At 37.5% G+C, this 22,839-nt stretch overlaps 1 protein-coding gene across 4 annotated transcripts in view; it reads right to left on the bottom strand.

The window, feature by feature from the left end:
* The window catches only part of NSRP1 (nuclear speckle splicing regulatory protein 1), a 61,315-nt gene that overhangs the window by 38,382 nt on the left and 94 nt on the right, over window positions 1–22,839 (bottom strand). The window contains exons 1-3 of one of the 4 annotated variants that reach the window (XM_058704077.1): window positions 22,396–22,569; window positions 21,564–21,657; window positions 18,805–18,824 (exon numbers count right to left, since the gene is read on the bottom strand). Coding sequence is in view for 1 of the 4 variants with exons in the window: in XM_058704074.1 (XP_058560057.1) it covers window positions 21,564–21,657 (94 nt within the window). In the remaining 3 variants the exon portion in view is untranslated. Of the gene's footprint in view, window positions 1–18,804; window positions 18,825–21,563; window positions 21,658–22,395; window positions 22,570–22,839 lie in introns of those variants that run through there. The other 3 variants (XM_058704076.1, XM_058704075.1, XM_058704074.1) reach the window with 3 other exon arrangements.

Below are 22,839 nucleotides of genomic sequence, written 5' to 3'. Positions count from 1 at the left end.
ACTGACTGGAGGATTAACACAACAATCATACAACCTGAACCACAGAATTCAGCAGGTACGTGGTGCAGAGAAGTGAACTTGGGGAGCGAGAAGGTGCAGGAAGGGAGGTGCTTTTGCCAGCAGAGAGAGGACGGAGATGGGGGGTAGGGGAGAATACAGGGAAAAGCACCCCTCCCCAAAAGCAGCTAGAGAGAAAGTGGAAAATTGGAAACAGCTGCAGGGACTAAACTAAAAAGGGAGAAAGGATAAAGGAGACGGTTTAAATTCCATTAAGACTGTTAACAAGGGGAGTGCAGTCTGCAACTCCGCAGCTCGATACCTGGCAGTGCTCTGGTGGGAAGGGCGAATCCCCAGGAACAGAGTGGGGTCCGGGAGGATCTTGGGCCACACGGGGAAAAGTGATTCTACTGCTGGAAGGACATTTGGTAGAGACTGTTGAAGCCACCTGGTCCCAGCAGACCCCAGAAAACAGCCACATTCACTGGGGCTGGAACAAGGTCGTTAAGGGTGAAGCCTGGTGCCAGATGTGTGTTGTGATTTTCTATAATCCCTGAAAAGCTGCTGCCACGCTATCTCACCAACTTTTTCTGGGGCGGGCTGGCACCTGGCCATAGTCTCAGGGCACCGGCAGCAGCAGGGTCCAGCAAGCGTTCCTGTGTGCCCCGACATTCAGCGATTGCCCATTCAGCCATTGCTCAGTGAGACCCTCCCACAGAGGGGCAGAACAGGTCAAAGCTGCAGTCCTTCAGAAGTAAGGGGTTGGGGAAAACAGCCACATCTGAGACAAAACTCGGGAGAGAGGTACTGCCAGGGGCCTGGTCACGGAGAGCGAAAAAGCGGGGAGTGGAGGAAGGCTGAAGACAGAGGAGGGGTGCGCGACTGCTGATCCAGGAGAACAGACTGGGTAGCTGGGTGGCGCCATTTTCACTGCTCCCGCACATGCGCATACACACCTACCACGAGCCCAACCCTTCACCCCACTAGGCTAGCAGTGCCATCTAGTGGACAGCAGAGCCATTACGCTGAGCCCCACCCAACTGGGCCAACTTCGCTCTTCAAGAACACAAGTCTCACTGCCAGCTTAGTTTATGGACTCTAAAGCGCTACATAGACTGACTTCTAGGGGAAAACGAAGTAATTTCAGTCCTACTTCAATCTGGTAGTAGGTTCATCTATTCAATTTTCTTTTTTTTTCTCTTTTACACTTCTTTTTCTTGAATACAGAAAGAGAAAAAATTCATTTTTATTTTCAATTTTTATTAAAAATATTTTTATTTAGGGGCGCCTGGGTGGCGCAGTCGGTTAAGCGTCCGACTTCAGCCAGGTCATGATCTCGCGGTCCGTGAGTTCGAGCCCCGCGTCGGGCTCTGGGCTGACGGCTCGGAGCCTGGAGCCTGTTTCCGATTCTGTGTCTCCCTCTCTCTCTGCCCCTCCCCCGTTCATGCTCTGTCTCTCTCTGTCCCAAAAATAAATAAAAAACATTGGAAAAAAAAATTTAAAAAAAAAAAAATATTTTTATTTAATTTTTATTAATTTTTTACTTTTGTGTAAATTTTTTCAAGTTTTATTTTACTTTCATTTTATTTTAGTCTCCTTCAGTGTATTCACCTTTTCAAATTTTCAAACAATCTTTTTCCTTTTTTTTTCGTTTTTCTTTTTCTTGAATGCAGAAAGAGAAAAACTTCATTTTCATTTTTAATTTCTATTAAAAATACTCTTTGATTTTTTACTATATTTTTTGCTTTGATGTGAATTTTTTCAAATTCTATTTTACTTCCATCATTTTATTTTAGTCTACTACAGTGTATTCATTTTTTCAAATTCTCAAATGATTTCCTTTTTTTTCTTTTCCCCCTCCTTTTTTTTCTCTAATCTGTCAAACCACATTCAACACCCAGACCAAAACACACCTAGGATTTAGCATCATTTATTTGATTTTTGTGTGTGTGTTTTAAATTTTTTAATTTTAATATTTTTTGATTTTAATTTTTTTAATTTTAATTTTTCTGCCTCATTAATTCCTTTTCTCCCTTCAAAATGACAAAACGAAGGAATTCACCCCAAAAGAAAGAGCACGATGAAATGACAGCCAGGGATTTAACCAACACAGATACAAGCAAGATGTCTGAACCAAAATTTAGAATCACGATATAGTAAGAATACTAGCTGGAGTCGAAAATAGATTAGAATCCCTTTCTGCAGAGATAAGAGAAGTAAAAAATAGCCAGAATGAAATTAAAAATGCTATAACTGAGCTGCAATCACGGATGGATGCAGCAGCGGCAAGGATGGATGAAGCAGAACAGAGAATCAGCAATATAGAGGACAAACATAGAGAATAGTGAAGCAGGAAAAAAGAGGGAGATGAAGGCAAAAGAGCACGATTTAAGAATTAGAGAAATCAGTGACTCATTAAAAGGAACAACATCAGAATCATAGGGGTCCCAGAGAGCCAAAGCATAAGAGACTGTTAAAAACTGAGAACAAACTGAGGGTTGATGGGGGGTGGGAGGGAGGGCAGGTGGGTGATGGGTATTGAGGAGGGCACCTTTTGGGATGAGCACTGGGTGTTGTATGGAAACCAATTTGACAGTAAATTTCATATATTAAAAAAAAAAAAAAAAAAAAAGAATCATAGGGGTCCCAGAAGAGGGAGAAATAGGGGTAAGAAGGGTTATGTGAGCAAATCATAGCAGAAAGCTTTCCCAACCTGGGGAAAGACACAGACATCAAAATCCAGGAAGCACAGAGGATGCCCATTAGATTCAACAAAAACCAACCATCAACAAGGCATATATCATAGTCAAATTCACAAAATACTCAGGCAAGGAGAGAATCAGGAAAGCAGCATGGGGGAGCGGGGCGGGGGGGAAGTCCCTAACCTACAAGGAAGACAGATCAGGTTTGCAGCAGACCTATCCACAGAAACTTGGCAGGCCAGAAAGGAGTGGCAGGATATATTCAGTGTGCTGAATCAGAAAAATATGCAGCCAAGAATTCTTTATCCAGCAAAGCTGTCATTCCAAACAGAAGGAGAGATATAAAATATCCCAGACAAACAAAAATTAAAGGAGTTTGCGACCACTAAACCAGCCCTGGAAGAAATTTTAAGGGGGGGGACTCTCTGAGGGGAGAAAAGATGGGGGGGAAATACATATATATATATATATATATAAATACCAAAAGCAACAAAGATTAGAAAGGACAAAAGAACACCACAAGAAACTCCCAACTCTACAAGCATCATAATGGCAATAAATTCATATCTTTCAGTACTCACTCTAAACATCAATGAACTCAATGCTCCAATCAAAAGATATAGGGTAACAGAATGGGTAAGAAAGCAAGATTCATTTATATGCTGTTTATAAGAGACCCACTTTAAAACAAAAAGAAATTTTTTTTATATTTTATTTATTTTTGAGAGAGAAAGAGAGAGACAGAGCACGAGCGGGGAAGGGGCAGAGAGAGGGAGACACAGAATCCGAAGTAGGCTCCAGGCTCAGAGCTATCAGCACAGAGCCCAATGCAGGGCTCAAACCCACAAACCATGAGATCATGACCTGAGATGAAGTCAGTTGCTTAACAGACTGAGCCACCCAGGCGCCCCACAAGAGACCCACTTTAAACTTAAAGACACCTTCAGATTGCAAATAAGGGGATGGAGAACCATCTATCATGCCAATGGTCAATAAAAGAAAGCCGGAGTAGCCATACTTATATCAGACAATCTAGACTTTAAAATAAAGACTGTATTAAGAGATGTAGAAGGGCATTATATCATAATCAAGGGGTCTATCCTCCAAGAAGACCTAACAATTGTAAACATTTATGCACCAAATGTGGAAGCACCCCAATATATAAATCAATTAATCACAAACATAAAGAAATTCTTCGATGGTAATACCATAATAGTAGGAGACTTCAACACCACACTCACAGCAATGGACAGATCATCTAATCAAAAAATCAACAATGAAACAATGGCTTTGAATGACACACTGGACCAGATGGACTTAACAGATGTATTCAGAACATTTCATCCTAAAGCAGCAGAATATACATTCTTCTCCAGTGCACATGGAACCTTCTCCAGAATAGACCATACACTGGGACACAAATCAGCCCTAAGTAAGTACAAAAAGATTGAGATCATACCATGCATACTTTCAGACCACAACGCTATGAAACTCGAAATCAACCACAAGAAAAAATTTGGAAAGGTACCAAATACTTGGAGACGGAAGAACATCCTACTAAAGAATGAATGGGCTAACCAAGAAGTTAAAGAAGAAATTAAAAAGTATATGGAAGTCAATGAAAATGATAACACCACAACCCAAAACCTCTGGGATTCAGCAAAGGCCGTCATAAGAGGAAAGTATATAGCAATCCAGGCCTTCCTAAAGAAGGAAGAAAGATCTGATACACAACCTAACCTTATGCCTTAAGGAGCTGGAAAAAGAACAGCAAATAAAACCAAAAACTAGGAGAGGACAGGAATTAACAAAGATTAGAGCAGAAATTAATGCTATTGAAACCAAAAAAAACAGATCAATGAAACCAGGAGCTGGTTCTTTGAAAGAATTAACAAAATTGATAAACCACTAGCCAGTTTGATCAAGAAGAAAAAGGAAAGGACCCAAATAAATAAAATCAAGAATGAAAGAGGAGAGATCACAACTGACACAGCAGAAATAAAAACAATAATAAAACAAGAGTACAGGGCCAGATGGCTTTCCAGGGGAATTCTACAAAACATTTAAGGAAGAGTTAACACCGATTCTCTTGAAGCTGTTCCAAAAAATAGAAAAGGAAAGAAAACTTCCAAACTCTTTCTATGAAGCCAGCATTACCTTGATTCCAAAACCAGACAAAGACCCCACTAAAAAGGAGAACTATAGACCAATTTCCCTGATGAACATGGATGCAAAAATCCTCAACAAGATCTTAGCCAGCCAGATCCCACAATACATTAAAAAAATTATTCACCACAACCAAGTGGGATTTATACCTGGGATGCAGGGCTGGTTCAATATCCGTAAAACAATTAACGTGATTCATCACATCAATAAAAGAAAGGACAAGGACCATATGATCCTCTCAATAGATGCAGAGAAAGCATTTGACAAAATACAGCATCCTTTCTTAATAAAAACCCTCAAGAAAGTAGGGATAGAAGGGGCATATCTTGGGATTATAGAAGCCATATATGAACGACCAACACTAATATCATCCTCAATGGGGAAAAACTGAGAGCTTTCCCCCTAAGGTCAGGAACAAGATAGGGATGTCCACGGTCGCCACTGTTATTCAACATAGTATTGGAAGTCTTAGCCTCTGCAATCAGACAACACAAAGAAATAAAAGGCATCCATATCGGCCAGGAGGAGGTCAAACTTTCACTCTTTGCAGATGACATGATATTCTATATGGAAAACCCAAAAGATTCCACCAAAAAACTGCTAGAATTGATTCATGAAATCAGCAAAGTTGCAAGATACAAAATCAATGCACAGAAATCGGTTGCATTCCTATATACCAACAATGAAGTGACAGAGAAATCAAGGAATCGATCCCATTTACAGTTGCACAAAAAATCATAAAATACTTAGGAATGTATCTAACCAAAGAGGTGAAAAATCTATATGCTGAAAACTACAGAAAGCTTATGAAAGAAATTGAAGAATACACAAAAAAATGGAAAAAGACTCCATGCTCCTGGATAGGAAGAACAGATATTGTTAAAATGCCGATACTACCCAAAGCAATCTACATATTCAATGCAATCCCTATCAAAATAACACCAGCATTCTTCACAGAGCTAGAACAAATAATCCTAAAATTTGTATGGAAACAGAAAAGACCCAGAATAGCCAAAGCAATCTTGAAAAAGAAAACCAAAGCGGGAGGCATCACAATCCCAGTCTTCAAGCTATACTACAAAGCTGTAACCATCAAGACAGTATGGTACTGGCACAAGAACAGACACTCAGATCAATGGAACAGAATAGAGAACCCAGAAATAGACCCACAAACATATGGCCAACTAATCTTTGACAAAGCAGGAAAGAATATCCAATGGAATAAAGACAGGCTCTTCAGCAAGTGGTGCTGGGACAACTGGACAGCGACATGCAGAAGAATGAACCTGGACCACTTCCTTAAACCATACACAAAAATAAACTCAAAATGGACGAAAGACCTAAATATAAGACAGGAAGCCATCAAAATTCTCGAGGAGAAAGCAGGTAAAAACCTCTTTGATTTTGGCCGCACCAACTTCTTACTCAACATGTCTCCAGAAGGGAGGGAAACAAAAGCAAAAATGAACTATTGGGACCTCATCAAAATAAAGAGCTTCTGCACAACAAAGGAAACAATCAGCAAAACTAAAAGGCAATCGACAGAATGGGAGAAGATATTTGCAAATGACGTATCAGATAAAGGGTTAATATCCAGAATCTATAAAGAACTTATCAAACTCAACACCCAAAACACAAATAATCCAGTGAAGAAATGGGCAAAAGACATGAATAGACACTTCTCCAAAGAAGACATCCAGATGGCCAACCGACACATGAAAACATGCTCAACATCACTCATCATCAGGGAAATCCAAATCAAAACCACAATGAGATACCACCTTACACCGGTCAGAATGGCTCACATTAACAACTCAGGCAACAACAGATGTTGGCGAGGATGCGGAGAAAGAGGATCTCTTTTGCATTGTTGGTGGCAGTGCAAGCTGGTGCAGCCACTCTGGAAAACAGTATGGAGGTGCCTCAAAAAACTAAAAATAGAACTACCCTACGACCCAGCAATTGCACTACTAGGCATTTATCCATGGGATACAGGCATGCTGTTTCGAAGGGACACATGCACCCTCATGTTTATAGCAGCACTATCAACAATAGCCAAAGTACGGAAAGAGCCCAAATGTCCATCAGTGGATGAATGGATAAAGAAGATGTGGTATATATTTACAATGGAGTATTACTCAGCAATCAAAAAGAATGAAATCTTGCCATTTGCAACTACGTGGACGGAACTGGAGGGTATTATGCTAAGTGAAATTAGTCAGAGAAAGACAAAAATCATGACTTCACTCATATGAGGACTTTAAGAGACAAAACAGATGAACATAAGGGAAGGGACACAAAAATAATATAAAAACAGGGAGGGGTACAAAACAGAAGAGACTCATAAATATGGAGAACAAACTGAGGGTTACTGGAGGGGTTGTGGGAAGGGGGATGGGCTAAATGGGTAAGGGGCACTAAGGAATCTACTCCTGAAATCATTGTTGTACTATATGTTAATTAATGTGGATGTAAATTTTAAAAAAATAAAATAAAAAAAAAACCTAAAAAAAAAAAAGCCAAATGTCTAATGAAAATAGTCTTGAATTTACAGACCTCATGAAAGGATTTTGGGGGTCACTGGAACTTCCATGTTACAACTTAAAAAGTTTTGGGGCATCTGGGTGGCTCAGTCAGTTAAGTGTCCAACTTCAGCTGAGGTCATGATCTCACGCTTCATGGGTTCAAGCCCCACATCACGCTCTGTGCTGACAGCTCAGAGCCTGGAGCCTGCTTCGGCTTCTGTGTCTCCCTCACTCTCTGCCGTTCCCCCCTTCATGCTCTTTGTCTCTCTCAAAAATAAATAAACTTAGGGGTGCCTGGGTGGCTCAGACGGTTAAGCTTCCAACTTTGGCTCAGGTCATGATCTCATGGTTCATGAGGTTGAGCCCCATGTCGGGCTCTGTGCTGACAGCTCAGAGCCTGCTTCGGATTCTGGGTCTCTTTCTCTCTCTGCTCCTCCCCCACTAGCACCTTGTTTCTCTCAAACATTAAAAAAATAATAAATAAATAAATAAACTTAAAAAATTAAAAAAGAAAGTTCTGGAGAGTGGTGATGATTGCACAACGTGAATGTACCTAATGTCACACCTAAAAATGGTTAAATGGTAAATTTTATGTTATGTATATTTTTCCACAATAAAAAAAATAGCAAATAAAATCCAGCTGCACATATAAAAGAATAGAAGACTAAGCAGGGTTTATCCTAGTATTTAAATAGTTTCACTTTTTAGAAAAATTATCAATATAATTCACCATAGTAACAGATGTCAAAAAAATGTGATAAAACTCAATCCAAATGCCTAATAAAATTTTTTAGCAATCTAGATTATTGGTCAACTTCCACTAATTTAGCCTGTGTTAACAAACAACATTAAAATCTCAAGCCTTACAACATAAACGTCTATCTGTTGCTCATGATGTGTGTCCACTGTAGATGGTTTGTAGGTCCATACTGTCTTCATTTCAGGCTGAAGGCAGTCCCTATCTACAACATGCTGTTCCTATGGCAGGGCAGGAAAGCAATGGCTCAATCACAAGATGGCTTTGAAAGCTTCTGCTCAGATATAGCTTATCAGTTTCACTCACATTCCAGTGGTTAAAGCAAGATTCATGGATAAGCTTAGTATCAAGGCAGAAAATATATACCAGGAGAAGCATCTGATAGGAGAACTCTCTAGAGATGGACCCAGTAGACAGGATTACCCAATAATTATAAATAAGAAGATTTGGGAATGAATAATCTACAACAGAGAGCAACTCCTCTAACTTGAAAAAGGGTATTTAACATAAACCTAGAGCAAAAACAACTATTGCTATATATCAGCAATAAATGCTTGGAAAATGTATCAATAAATTTAAAAAATCCCAATCAAGCATATGCGCTATGAAATCAAGTGACTACATGATCTTAGGCAAGTTAAACTCTCTTTGCCTGCTTCCTCAACTGTAAAATGAAGATGACAACACCCTATTTCAATGATTCTACAACATATTTTTTCATATTTTAATGTATCAGAAATTGATGATGTCTTAAAAATAACAGCTGTCACTCAGAAGGCAATAATGCTGTGCCAAATGAAAGCTTTCTACTGACACTTTCTGGTAACATCAAGAAAGCATCACTAACAAAGCATCTTAGATTTAACAAAATACGGTAATATTTAGTGTTATTGTGATGACTGTATGAATTTATTCATATAAAACAGAACAATGGCTAACAAATAGCAAGTGCTCAATAAATACTACTTTTTCTTATTCTTTGTACTACTGTATATCAAACCAGATTATAATGCTGAAGTAACTGAAGTAAAACTGCATTGCAGAACATCATTAGAGAAAGAAATTAATGGAAGAGAACAGTCTAGAGAACAGACCCACATATGTATGGGAATTTAATATATAATAAATGAGTCATTTTACGTCATTGGGAAAGGCACAGAACAGTATTTCTAAGTCCTGTTATACTCAATACCCTTTTATAGTGCCCTTTATCTATACTGAAATGAAACACACATAACTCTCTACATGTAATTTTTAAAAACTATATACATATTTCTTCTTTCTTGTGCAGTTTTGGATACACATATATACATCCATAAAGAACTATACAGAATAAAGGGAAATAACTTATAATGAAAAACATAAACTATTTCAAAATGTAAATGCATAAGCACATCAGAAGACAGTAGTTATCAAAAGCTTCTACTATGTAGACTCACTGTAATCACTATTAATGCTACAGATACAAATGCTGACTGCAGACCTGGTGACTCAAATACCACAAGTGACACTGGTGACAAGTGACCTGATTTTCTTAAATGGGGAACTCTCTGTAAAGTTTTTTTTTGTAAAGTTTTAAACAAAATAAGATATAATCTTCCCTCAATCTACAAAATGGTCAAATTAGGGGAAATGTTAGCATACACTACACCGTGTAAAATCAATACTTTTTAAAAAGTATTTAAATTTTTATTTTATTAAAATTTATTTGATAAAAATAAAATGTACAAAACATATTTTGTGTTTATGTGTAAAAAGAACTTAGGTCTAGGCTCATAAAATTATAGTTTTTCATCTATATAAATGTTCAGAGGGATTTAACCTATATGGATGGGGGTCATGAAATGCAGAATATCTATCTTGCCTGGTCTACATCAAAAACAGATGGGTGGGGGGAGGAAAAATAAGATAAAAAGAGAGAGGGAGATAAACCATAAGAAACTCAAATACAGACAACAAACTGAGGGTTGCTGGAGGGCTGAGGGGTGACGGGCATTAAGGAAGGTACCTGTTGGGAGGAGCACTGGGTGTTACATGTAAGTGATGAATCACTGAATTCTACTCCTGAAATCATTATTACACTATTTGTTAACTAACTTGGATTAAAAAAAAAAAATGGTGTAATACTTTCAATACTACAATAAGCAAAAGCCACTCCAAAAATTTCTTAATGCCCCTCTGGAAGTAGTAACACTTCCACTAAAACCCCTGGAATAGACTCGTCAAAAAAAAAATTCTGGGGGCACCTGGCTGGCTCAGTCAGCTAAGCGTCCAACTTCAGCTCAGGTCATGATCTCATGGCTGATGGGTTCGAGCCCCACGTTCAGGCTCTATACTGACAGCTCAGAGCCTGGAGTCTGCTTCGGATTCTGTCTCCTCTCTCTGCCCCTCCCCTGCTTGCACTCTGTCTCTCTCTCTCTCAAAAATAAACGTTAAAAAAAAATTTTTTTTAAATAATCTGGACAACTGGATACCCACTTTGTTGAAAATTAATAGCCCCATCTCCTCAAAATATTCCTAAATCACCAGAAGGCAGAGTTGTGTAATCTCACATGGTAAAAACCATGTCTCAACATAACTTCTATTTGTGTTCCTTTTCCAACTAGTAAACAAGATGCACTCTTTGAAGTCTATCTGATCTCTGCCAGTCCCCTGACTAACCCTTTTTCTATTGCTTCTGAAATCCATTCTCTCAAAGTTTTAAAATTCCACTATAGGGGTGCCTGGGTGGCTCAGTCGGTTGAGCATCCAACTTCAGCTCAGGTCATGATCTCAAGGTTTGTGGGTTCAATCCCCACATCGGGTTCTGTGCTGCCAGCTCAGAGCCTGGAGCCTATTTCGGATTATGTGTCTCCCCCTCTCTCTGCCCCTCCCTTACTCGCACTCTGCCTCTCTCTGTCTCAAAAGTAAATAAACATTAAAAAAAAATTTTAATTCGACTATAAACAAACTACTTCTCATAGGGAGTACATTACAATGTTAAAAGCATGGACTTTGGAATCAGGCAGATCTTCTGGATTCAAAATCTAACTATTACCAAAGGACTCTGTGTGTGATATATGCCAATTTATTTCCTTGACACCTTAACGTCCGTAGCTGTATAATCTTTTTCCTTCAGATTCTTCCCTTCCAGCCTAAACATCCATAATTCACCTCTATCCTAAGAAAACCACAAAAAGGAAAATTCCACCAACTCTATTATTCCTTCAAGTTATCATCTCCATTTCTTCTCTCTTCTCTGTAAAATTCTTTGAAAATAAGATCAAATTAAATCAAATGAGTTAATGGTCAGATAATAAAACAATAAAAGGGATAGAGAGGAGACTGCAGAGCTAACATATTGAGGACTGAAACACCACCATTAAAGCTAATAAATAAATTAAAAAGAGCAAAAAAACATATAACTGAAAAAAAAGATATAACTGAAATACTGACAAAGGTTTAAGATAATAATGGTTAATGCAGAGAAAAAGACAAAAATCAAGTAATTTCCCCAAATATCTATTTAACTCTCTCATCCTACCTGGCTTTACATTTTCTTAGTCCTTGACACCTTCTTTATTATTATTATTTCTTTTTTTATTTTAGAGAGAGTGCACAAGTGAGGGAGGGGCAGGAGAAAGAGAAAGAAAGAGACAGAGACAAAAGAGAAAGAGAGAGAGAAAGAGACAGAGAGACAGAATCCCAAGCAGGCTCTATGCTCAGCATGGAGCCCAACACCGGGCTTGATCCCACGACCCTGGAATCATGACCTGAGTTGAAATCAAAAGTCAGAAGCTCAGTCTTTGACATCTTCTAAATTAACATGTAATTTACTTATCTGTTAGGTTAACTATTTATCACCTCTGTTCCTCCCACTAAAATATAAGTTCCACAAGGGCCATGGCTTTGTTTCACTGGCACAGAACAGGAATCACTAAAGATTTATTGAGTGAAATAATGAATAAATACACAAAGATATGAAAGGCAAAGATAATCTTCCAAAAAGATAACCTAGCAAGTGAATCAGAAAAAATACTCTGATACAATGACAGTAAATTTCTGTGAAATGAAGAAAAAAATAGATATTTAGGTAAAAAACAACAATGCATTCATTCCAGGAAAAAATTCAAAATGATTTGCATGACAACACACTGAACTTAAAGAAATAAAGAAAATACTAATTGTCCAAGCCAATGAAAAAGTAAGTCATCTTGGAGATTTACAAAAAAAATAAAACATAGTATTGTACTTCCTCACAAGAACATTCAATACCAGGGAAAATAACTAACATCTACAGGATTTTGAAATAATTTATTATTCATTAGAAATACTACACACATTCAAGTAGATATTAGGTGACAAAAGCAATAAGCAATCATTCCTTAATAATTAAGAACTTAGGAAACAATGCCCTTATGAGCACATGCTGAAAAAGTACTCAACAATGAAATTAAGTCAAAGACCTCAGAAATGGAAATCACTGGTAAAAAGATCAGTGCAGTGCCCCAAATCAAAGTAAATAATAAATCAAATATTCTAGGAATACAAGGATGGTTTAACTTCAAAAAATTAATATAAACTCATATTAATAGATGTTAAAAAGATTAAAATTTAATATTCACTTATGATAAAAATTCTTAGTAAACTAGAAACAGTACCAAAAGCCAACAGCCCAAACATCAGATTTAATTATAAAACTTTATAAACAACTCTCATTAAAGAAACATTAAAGAATGTTTCTATCAGTTTCTGTTTATCACCATATATAGTTTCCAGAGAATGCAATAACATGCACACACATGACACAGAGAAATAATAAATATCAGATAAAAGAACTAAAGACACAAAGAAACTCAAAAAAGATGGGTGTGACCTTAAGTGAGGAAATTTTCAAATTGTACTAAAGGATATATAAAATACCTGAACAAATAAATGAAAAGACTAAAATATTAAAATATCAATTCTCTTCTTTTTTTTTTTTTTTAATTTTTTTTTTTCAACATTTTTTATTTTTGGGACAGAGAGAGACAGAGCATGAACGGGGGAGGGGCAGAGAGAGAGGGAGACACAGAATCGGAAACAGGCTCCAGGCTCCGAGCCATCAGCCCAGAGCCTGACGCGGGGCTCGAACTCACGGACCGCGAGATCGTGACCTGGCTGAAGTCGGACGCTTAACCGACTGCGCCACCCAGGCGCCCCAATTCTCTTCTATAGTACCTATAAATCCAATACAAGTCCAATCAAAATTTCTAGTTTTTTCAATGTGTACCTTGAAAGTGACACTAAAATTCACTTAGATGACCTAAGGCAATTTTAAAGAATAAAATAGGGCAGGGCAGTGGAAAAGACCTAAAGAGAACAGCAAGAAAATGCATAGCTTTGCAGGTAAAAAATAAGATGCTGGTCTTAATTCTAAAAGCAAGGAGAAGTCAATACTGATTTTAAAACCAAGAAGATGACTTTGTCTGAAGTGTTCGAAAATGCATTGGAGAAGCTTAAAAGATAACCTGGAGAGTCACAGTCACTGAAAAAGACAGAGTATGGACCAACAAAACTCTTTAACACTGGCAAAAATGTCAGAATCAGTTTTTTTCCCGAACTCTGGAAATTAACCAAAGGCTTACAGGAGCTCAGGGAGCATTTATTCAAGAATAGCTGAATTTCACTAAGAACTTTGTGGTGTTTTAACTTTCCCTATTCCCATCATCCCCTCCCTAGTGCCATGGTAGCCTAAAACAACAGCCCACAATCATGGCAGAAACCAGCAGTCTGGCAGCCACTAGAGGAGGCAGAATGGGGTTAGAGCTCCTTCAAAACCCCTATTCCAGATAATTATTATTGGACCTGTCTGGTGGTTCCCTGAAGACACCACTCAGTAGGCAGTCTTTATTTGACGTGACAGAGTGCCAAAGTAAAACAGCCTCTTCCCTGGGGGTGTCTGTCAAAAACAATCAAAGACAACTGCTGAACTTCAGGGCTGCCTGCGGCAGTGCGCAGTGCGTTAACAGTTGGGGTAAACAATAGGCTAACCAAAAAGCTTAAAAAGAAACGTTGAGAAATAGGATGTTCAATAGAGGGATTTGAAAGTTCCAACATATTCCTGGGGATCATGAAGCCCACATACGTACAAAGACATTTGTGCCTGATCAGGAAAAACCTGAGAAGGTCCTAAACTCTCACAACTGACCCTGAGACTGCACAAGCAAGAAGTGAAGGCTAAGGCAAAGTTGTAAAATGCCTAGTGGTATACTATACACCTGCCCAGCATGCATATAGAGCCTCCTGGCAGACTAGAGACTTAGTTACAAGTATTTAAAGAAAGGTCTGTCAGGGGCACCAGGGTGGCTCAGTCCGACTGAGCATCCTATTTGGCTTAGGTCATGATCTTGTGGTTCGTGAGTTCGAGCCCCACGTCTCTGTGCTGAGAGCTCAGAGCCTGAAGCCTGCTTTGGAATCTGCGACTCCCTCTCTCTCTGCCCCTCTCCTGCTCAAGCTCTGTCTCTCTCTGTCTCTCAATAAATAAATAAATATTTTAAAAAATTAAAAAAAAAAAAAAAAAAAAAAAGCTCTGTCAAATCATTAGCTAACCACCAAGCTAACCAAGCAGAGACTTCAGTGGCCACACACACACACACACACACTTTAAAAATTAGTTCAGAAAAGTCTCTGTGTAAAAGACAAAAACAACAAAAAACAACAAAAAATCCTAATAAACCTTGGGAAGAAGAAAGGCTCTGGTTTCCAGAGTTGCCATACTATATTATTTTAAACTTTCAGTTCCAAACCAAAAATTAAGAGACATACAAAGAAACGAGAAAAGTATGATCCATACACAGAATGATTTAAAATAAAGAAAACCATGTGTAAATAACTAAAGTATGAGAACAATGTGTCATCAAATAGAGAGTATCAATAAAGTGACAGAAATTATAAAAGAAACCAAAACTCTGGAGTTGAAAAATAAAATAATGCTTATGCATTATATTTCAAACCAAAAAACATTTTTAAAAAATAAGTTGCCCATGTGCCAATATAAGTAAATTTGGCTAAAAATGCACAGATTTAAACAGAGATTCACAAATCAACTTTACATATCTTCAAGGACTCATGATTATACATCATTTCCTTCCTAAAAAAACCCCAAAAACTCCTACTTTATCTCATCTTCATAATCTGGGTTCTCTCAGCTACTTCTCTAATATTTCCATCCTACTGGGAGATAAAATAAGAATAGAATTCTCAGGGCACCTGACTGGTTCAGTCCACAGAGCATGACTCTTGATCTCAGGGTCATGAGTTCAAGCCCCACACTGTGCACAGAGCTTACTTAAAAAATAAGAATAGAATTCTCTTGTCATCGCTCCCACTCCTAACAGAATTCTATCATTTCATTTAGTGCTGTCCTTTTCTCCCCTCTTACATTTTGTTTCTGTTTCACTCCTGGACAGCAAATCAGGGGATGCATTTTTAGCAAAACTGCACAATAACTTTAAATTCCTCACTGCCTATACTGCTGTTAGAAACATTCAGTATCATAAATTTACCAGGAATTCATTTTAATAGCATGAGAAAAGTGTAAAAAATTCTTAGTTACCATTAAAATAACCTAAATTTCCTGCCATTTCCATACATCATACACTTTGTCATGTGTATATAAAACTGTCATTTTAACTGTACCAAACAATATCCAGAGGAATAGAAAATCATATAAGTGATTAAAAAAAAACAAAACTGAAAATTTATTGGTTCAGATAGATTAGTATTTTAACTTTTTCTTACCATCAGCAAGCCAAACAGGCTGCCAACTAAGAACAGTTTTTCATTAGGAAAAACAGAACTATGAAGACTACTTTTCAAGACAATGTTTTTAAAAGATTAGAATTAGGGGCACCTGTGTGGCTCAGTTGGTTAAGCATCCAACTCTTGATTTGGCTCAGGTCATTATCTCATGGTTCCTGAGTTCGATCCCCGTGTCAGGCTCCACGATAACAGTGTGGAGGCTGCTTGGGATTCTCTGTCTCTCTCTCTCTCTCAAAATAAATAAAATAATTAAAAAAAAAATAAATGCAGTTAAATTTAAATAAATAAATAAATGATCAGAATTAAAGCGGAGAAAGATCAAGCAATAATGAAAGCAATGAAAGTGTACTATGTAACCCCGTTACTTGCTAATGTTTCTAACTTCAAGAATATACAATTATTGTTATCTTTTTCTTAAGTACTCATTTCCTTCTATTCTTCAAAATTACAATAATATTTTTTTAAATAAAAAAACCAGGGGTGCCTGGGTGGCTTAGTCGGTTGAGCATCTGACTTCGGCTTAGGTCATGATCTTAGTCTGTGGGTTCGAGCTCCACATCAGGCTCTGTGCTGACCTCTTGCTCACAGCCAGGAGCCTGCTTCAGATTCGGCGTCTCCTTCTCTCTCTGCCCCTCCCCCGCTCACACTTTGTCCCACTGTTTCTCAAAAATAAACAAATATAAACAAAATTTTTTTAAATAAAAAAACCAAATCCTGTCATCCAAAATAATAGTTTTCATTTTTCTATCTATACATGTACACATAGCTTTGTACAATCATACATATTCAATTTTGTACTCTGTTTATTTCACCTTACCTCATGCTTTACGTTTAAATTATTTATTTAAAAAAATTTTTTTAATGTTTTATTTATTTTTGAGACAGAGAGAGACAGAGCATGAGCAGGAGAGGGGCAGAGAGAGAGGGAGACACAGAATCCGAAGCAGGCTCCAGGCTTTGAGCTGTCAGCACAGAGCCCGACGTGGGGCTTGAACTCACAAACCATGAGATTATGACCTGAGCCAAAGTCGGACACTCAACCGACCAAGCCACCCAGGCACCCCTTAAATTATTTTTTTAACGTCTATTTATTTTTGAGAGAGACATACAATCCATATGACGAATTTCCATAAGCCATTTTAAAAATTCCGGTTTCAAGGAATATTAATGGCATGAGAACATGGCCACAGTAAGAGCTTTAATAAACTGTACAAATGCAATTTTTAAAATACATGTAACATTTATTATGTCCTAAATATTATATTAAGTACATTATATACATTATTTAACTTATCCTCTTAAAGGATAAAGATACAAACTGCAACAACTTTCAGGTTGTATGGATACTTCTTCATGGCATTATGAATTACTGTGCAAAATAGATCTTGCAAGAATATTGTCTAGAAATAACCATTTCAATTGCCAAGATTAAAAGGAAAAGTCACTATGCTATGCAAAATGAGCAAGCATCCATTACTGAGAAATATCTAAAAGGAAGTTCCTTGTTGAACCTGTCATGCAACATCAATTTTGGTCAGAGACTATCTTATAAAATTTGTGAAATACTACTGGTTATCACAAGTACTCTTGAGAATAACTGTGTAGACCAGGGGTCAGTAAGTTACAACCAAATCCAGCCACCCCTCCTTTTGTAAATAAAGTTTTATTAGAATATATTTATTAGTCACGCTCATTCATTCATATATTGTCTAATGGCTGCTTTCACACTATGAAAGCAAAGTTCTGTAGTGGGCTTGCTCTACTACCTGTCTCTTTACAATATAGACAGCTAAAACATCTAAGTAAATAATTGTACTTGTAGTAAAAGTACCAGCATGGAGCACCTTGGTGGCTACTAGTTAAGCCTCTGACTCTTGATTTAGATTTCAACGCAGGTCGTGATCTCACGGTTTGTGAGTTTGAGCCCCACAGTGGGCACTGAGCTAAGAGCATGGAGCTTGTCCTCTCTCTACTCCTCCCCTGCTCATGGGCATGTGCATGTGCTCGCACTCTCGCTCTCTCAAAATAAATAAATAAACATTTAAAAAAATGTATCAACATAGATATCCAGATCCTAACTTATGGAGCTCATACTCCGAGATAGTGACATGATGTATGCAAATAACTTACAACACAAGGTATGAAAAGCTAAGTGCTAAGATAAGTAGAGTGACATAAAAAGGATGAGATTGCACCCACTGTATGAAATCTTGAAGGAAGCAGCTTTTGCAATGGGTTTTGAAGGATGGCTATAATATAGACACGTAGGATGGGGAGACTTCCAATGTGAAGAAAAGCAGAGCTGTGAAAAATTACAAACATGACAGTGTACTTTGCATAGAGGAGGACAGTTAGTAAAAAATGCTAATAAGCATTTTGAAGCCTAAGCATAGGGAAGACTTCCAATCTCAGGATTAGCAGTTTAGATTTTAAATACAATCAAGTTCAAAAGCAAGGAGGTTATAAGTGAATTCAACTGTGCTTTAGAAAGATCAATCTGTCAACAGTATTTCAAACGAATTTAAGGAGACAGGTGATAAGGAAACTAATTACAAAGTATTAAAATAAGTAATGAAGGTGGTGGCAATGGCACTGGAAAAAAGGATACACTGGATAAAATGGAATAAACACATTACTATAATAGCAAAACCACTCAAATACTTATGAGCAGACAGTTGCATTTGGATACAATATAAACCTCTTACTCATAAGGGGTAAAAAACTCCATCTCCCCTACCTTTGAACAAAATATTATTTCTAATTAGTTCTGATAATTTACAACTATTTAAACAGTAATTTAAAGTGCTGGGCTACCACTTTCCAGTTTTTAAACTTACTCTGGATATAAGCACATATTAATATTGAATTCATTTACTAGGGCCCCATCTGCTGGACCTGTGGAAGGAAAAGTCTGATCTTAAATTTGGGCTCATAAATGCTTCTGCTAAATTGCTATAAATAACAATAAAAGGATGTGCATTACAGCAGCTCTTCTCCTGGTATACCAAATGCCTTCTTTAGGAAAAGAACCATAAAATTTACCTTTATATTTTATAAAGCACGAAAAACTTTATTGTTGCTTAAACTGTTGATTTTTTAAATAAGAGATTTTGTATTCAAACCTCACAAATATTTAAAAATACTTAACTAAGAAATTTACTTCTCAGTATAAGAATAAGCTGGAATTCATTAGACTGATCTTATTGGTAAGGCATACTGAAGAAAAGTTTTATATCCTGTTCATTAAGAACTAAGCTGCAGCTTGTCAGTTGGCTTCTGGCTGAGCTCTACCAATGGAAGACAAAAATGATCTATTGTCTAGAAGAAAGGGAAAAAACAAGGAATTCCACCCTGCCTTTTTCTCTACCTAAAACTGAATCTCCCTAGTGGCTTCAGCTCCTTCGGGAAGAGTCCAGTTCCCACCAGATAACCCTAGCCCTTGGCCTCCAGGACCTGTATCCTACCTGTATCCCTCCATTTATCACCACTGGCTCATCTCTGGGTTGCCTCACCATCTATCCTCTTTTTGGCTTAAGTCTTCCATTACTTATGTAACCAGTTCTCTGCATTAAAGTCCCTTTATGTAAAAGAATGGGAGGAGGCAGGGAAAGACAGAATGAAGAAAGAGCAAAATGGCTTAGCCCTAGCTTTCTCTAGCTCTAGCCTCACTGTACACCAGCCTCATTTCACAATGGAAAAGAAAGAGCAATAATATGACTATACTTTCTAGATCACTTGTGTACATCCATCCTTCTCAAATATTTTGCTTTGTATTATATGGTGTGCCAAGACGATTTATATGAAACATTAGAATAAGCATATCCATGGTAGGATGACTTAAAAAAATATTTGTGGGGCTGGGTGGCTCAGCTGGTTGAGCGACCAACTCTTGATTTTGGCTCAGGTCATGATCCAGGGCTGTGGGAGCAAGCCCCAAATCATGGAGAAGGAGCCTGCTTAGGATTCTCTCTCTTCCTCTCTCTCATCCCTCCCTCCCCCCACCACTATTTTTCAGGGTTTTTTTTCTTTCTTCTTTGAATTCTTTATTTTTTTAAGTTTATTTATTTGGGGGGGGGGGAGTATAGAGGGAGGGGCAGAGATAGGGGAAGAGGAAGAACCCCAAGCAGGTTCTACACTGTCAGCACAGAGCCTGACAATGGCTCAAACTCAGGAACTTTGAGATCACGACCCAAGCCAAGATCAAGAGTCAGACACTTAACCAACTAAGCCGCCCAGGTGCCTCCCATCCTCTAAAATTAAAACGAAAAGAAAAGAAAAGGTACATTAAAACAAACTACAAGGGTGCTATCAATTCAGTGGAGGATAGCCTTCAACAAATGCTACTGGGACAATTGGATATCCATATGCAAATAATAGTATTATTACTATTAGGACCTAGGTCCTAATAGTAGGACCCCTACCTCATACCATATACAAAAATTAACTCAAAATGGATCACAGACCTAAATTTAAGAGGTAAAACTACAACACGAGTATAAATCTTCATCACAATGGATTAAGCGGTTTATTAGGTATGACACCAAAGCAATAGAAACCTATGAAAAAAATAAATTGGACTTTCTCAAAATTGAACTTTTGTGCTTCAAAGGATCCTATCAAGAAAGTGAAAAGACAAAAGAATGGGAAAAAATATTTAAATTATATCTAACAAGGGACTTGTTTATATCTAGAATATATAAAGAAATCTTGTAACTCATAAAAGGGCAATAATTCAATTTTAAAATACATAAATGATATGAATAGACATTTCTCCAAAGATGATACATGAATGGCCAACATCCCTGGCCATCAGAGAAATGCAAATCAAAATCACAATGAGATAGTTGCCTGGGGCAGAATGTAGGGAAGTAGACAGTGTCTGGAGCCAATTTCTTCAACAGAAAGAAAGCAAAAGCAAAGAAGTATCAAATATGTTCAATTACCTACCTATGTCATTATAAAATGAGTAAAAAGAGAAGCTATCTTTCTGCCAGACCAAAGGAACTATCAGACTAACTGATGCAAAGGTCTTTCAGAAATACAGAAAATGACTCAAGACATAAGCATATATTTGAGGCTGTTTCTGCTATAAGCTGTAGATTTCACAGGAAAACATAGTTTTGGCTGCTAAAATAGAAAATATTCATATTAGGTGTTATTATTGTAGAACAATCAATTGTAACTTCATGCACTACCATAATTACAAAACTGAACAACTACATTTAGCAGACAATTAATAATCACAAAAGTAGTCTTAAAAGAAACTACTTTGCTAATAAAAATTTCTAGGAAATTGGTGACATATTAATACCTCATTTTCAGGGATCTTTACACTAATAATTTTGTTACTTTAGTATTAGCTGTCTAAAACAGCTTTGTGTAACTACTTAGAAATAACTGAAAATCACAACTTCTGAAAAAAATCTTAGATTCCCATGTAACATTAGTGAAGGAAAAAAAAATCAGTGAAAAGTTTTTCTTTAAATATTCCTTTTGATGATTCTGTAAATGATAATATGCTCCAGATACACTGTAATGACAAACAACTAAGGCAAGCAAAGACATCAAATTCACAAGTTCGATTTAAAAAATTCTATTTCTAATAATGCAATAGAAAAACATAGGTTCCCTTACCTCATCATCATCATCAGAATCATTCCCAAACACTGATGGTTTTTGCAAAACAGGGTGCAACTGCTGTGCTTTCTTTGGCAAAATAAGCCCATACCTGCATTTTGTTTTTGAAATAGAAATTACACCATTATATTTAAATGTTAAAAAATAATACATCCACTACTTCTTCCAGATGAAGCTACCAAGTCAAAACATATCACACAGCTTATGAACACAGAACAGGGTTTCCGCTTTCCAATGATCTCAAAGTCCTAATGTGTGTTAAGATTTTATAATTACTCTTCTAAGTAATTATTTGCTGACACGGGTCAAATTCAAATACCATTTTAATAAAAAAAGAGAAATAACTGAAGAGATCAGAAATGTTTTAGATGATGAAATAATGTTTTAGAAAGAACATGTTAGTGAAACGCCCGTTTCATGCCTACTAAAAATTTTAAAACACTCTAAATTATCCTTGTGGTCGAACAAGAAAATAGCTGTTTGTTTTTTTTTTTTCCAACTGGGTACTTACATAGTTTAAAATAAGTTATTAGGTAATGTGACCCACGAAAAATTTTTAAAAGATTACAGTAACTGAGAAACTTAAGAAGTCACGGTACAAATGCCCATTATATTCTATTGCGCTCATCTGCTCTGTCTTGGAGCAGCTCAGAAAACCATCCCATCAGGTCCAACTCATTTAGTTTCTCACGCTTTGGCCTTTAAAATGCCGAGATGACGGGAAACTCCATCGAAAGTAAGAATTATACATCAAAGGTAAAACTTTCAAGAACATACAATATTTGTCTCTCTTGCGGCAACGTATACCCCAGGTCCCTATTATGCCTACCCTTTTGTGACTTCTCAGCACAACATTCCTAAAACAAGGAGGGAGGGCGGGAATCAGGACTTGAGCAGCCAAGAACAAGGCCCTCTAAGGAAGCCAGGAATTGTCTCTTCTCATTGCCCCTGAAAGCATCCAACCAGGGAGAAACTCAAGCGCGGGGTAGGAAGCAAGACTGAGGGGCCTCAGACCGAGCTTTTGGAAAATAGAAAAGTCTCGCTCTCTGCCCCTCAGCCTAACTTCCTTTATTTCCTCACAAGTTTCTCCCTCAAACTTCGGACTTCCATCCTGGAAAATGTGGGGGGAGGGGAATATGTTCCTCAGGATTTCTCGCTTTTCCCCGCCTCTATCCCTGACGACAAAGCCCCTTCACTTCCAGCGCACTTTTACTCGTCGGTCAAAGACTAAGTCGCCGTGATCTTTCATTCCCAGCCTAACCCTAACTCCCGG

This window comes from Neofelis nebulosa, chromosome 16 (assembly GCF_028018385.1).
Source record: "Neofelis nebulosa isolate mNeoNeb1 chromosome 16, mNeoNeb1.pri, whole genome shotgun sequence".
Taxonomy (NCBI): domain Eukaryota; kingdom Metazoa; phylum Chordata; class Mammalia; order Carnivora; family Felidae; genus Neofelis; species Neofelis nebulosa.
Note: the sequence above shows the minus strand (reverse complement) of the source record. Positions and strands in the feature narration are given on the sequence as shown.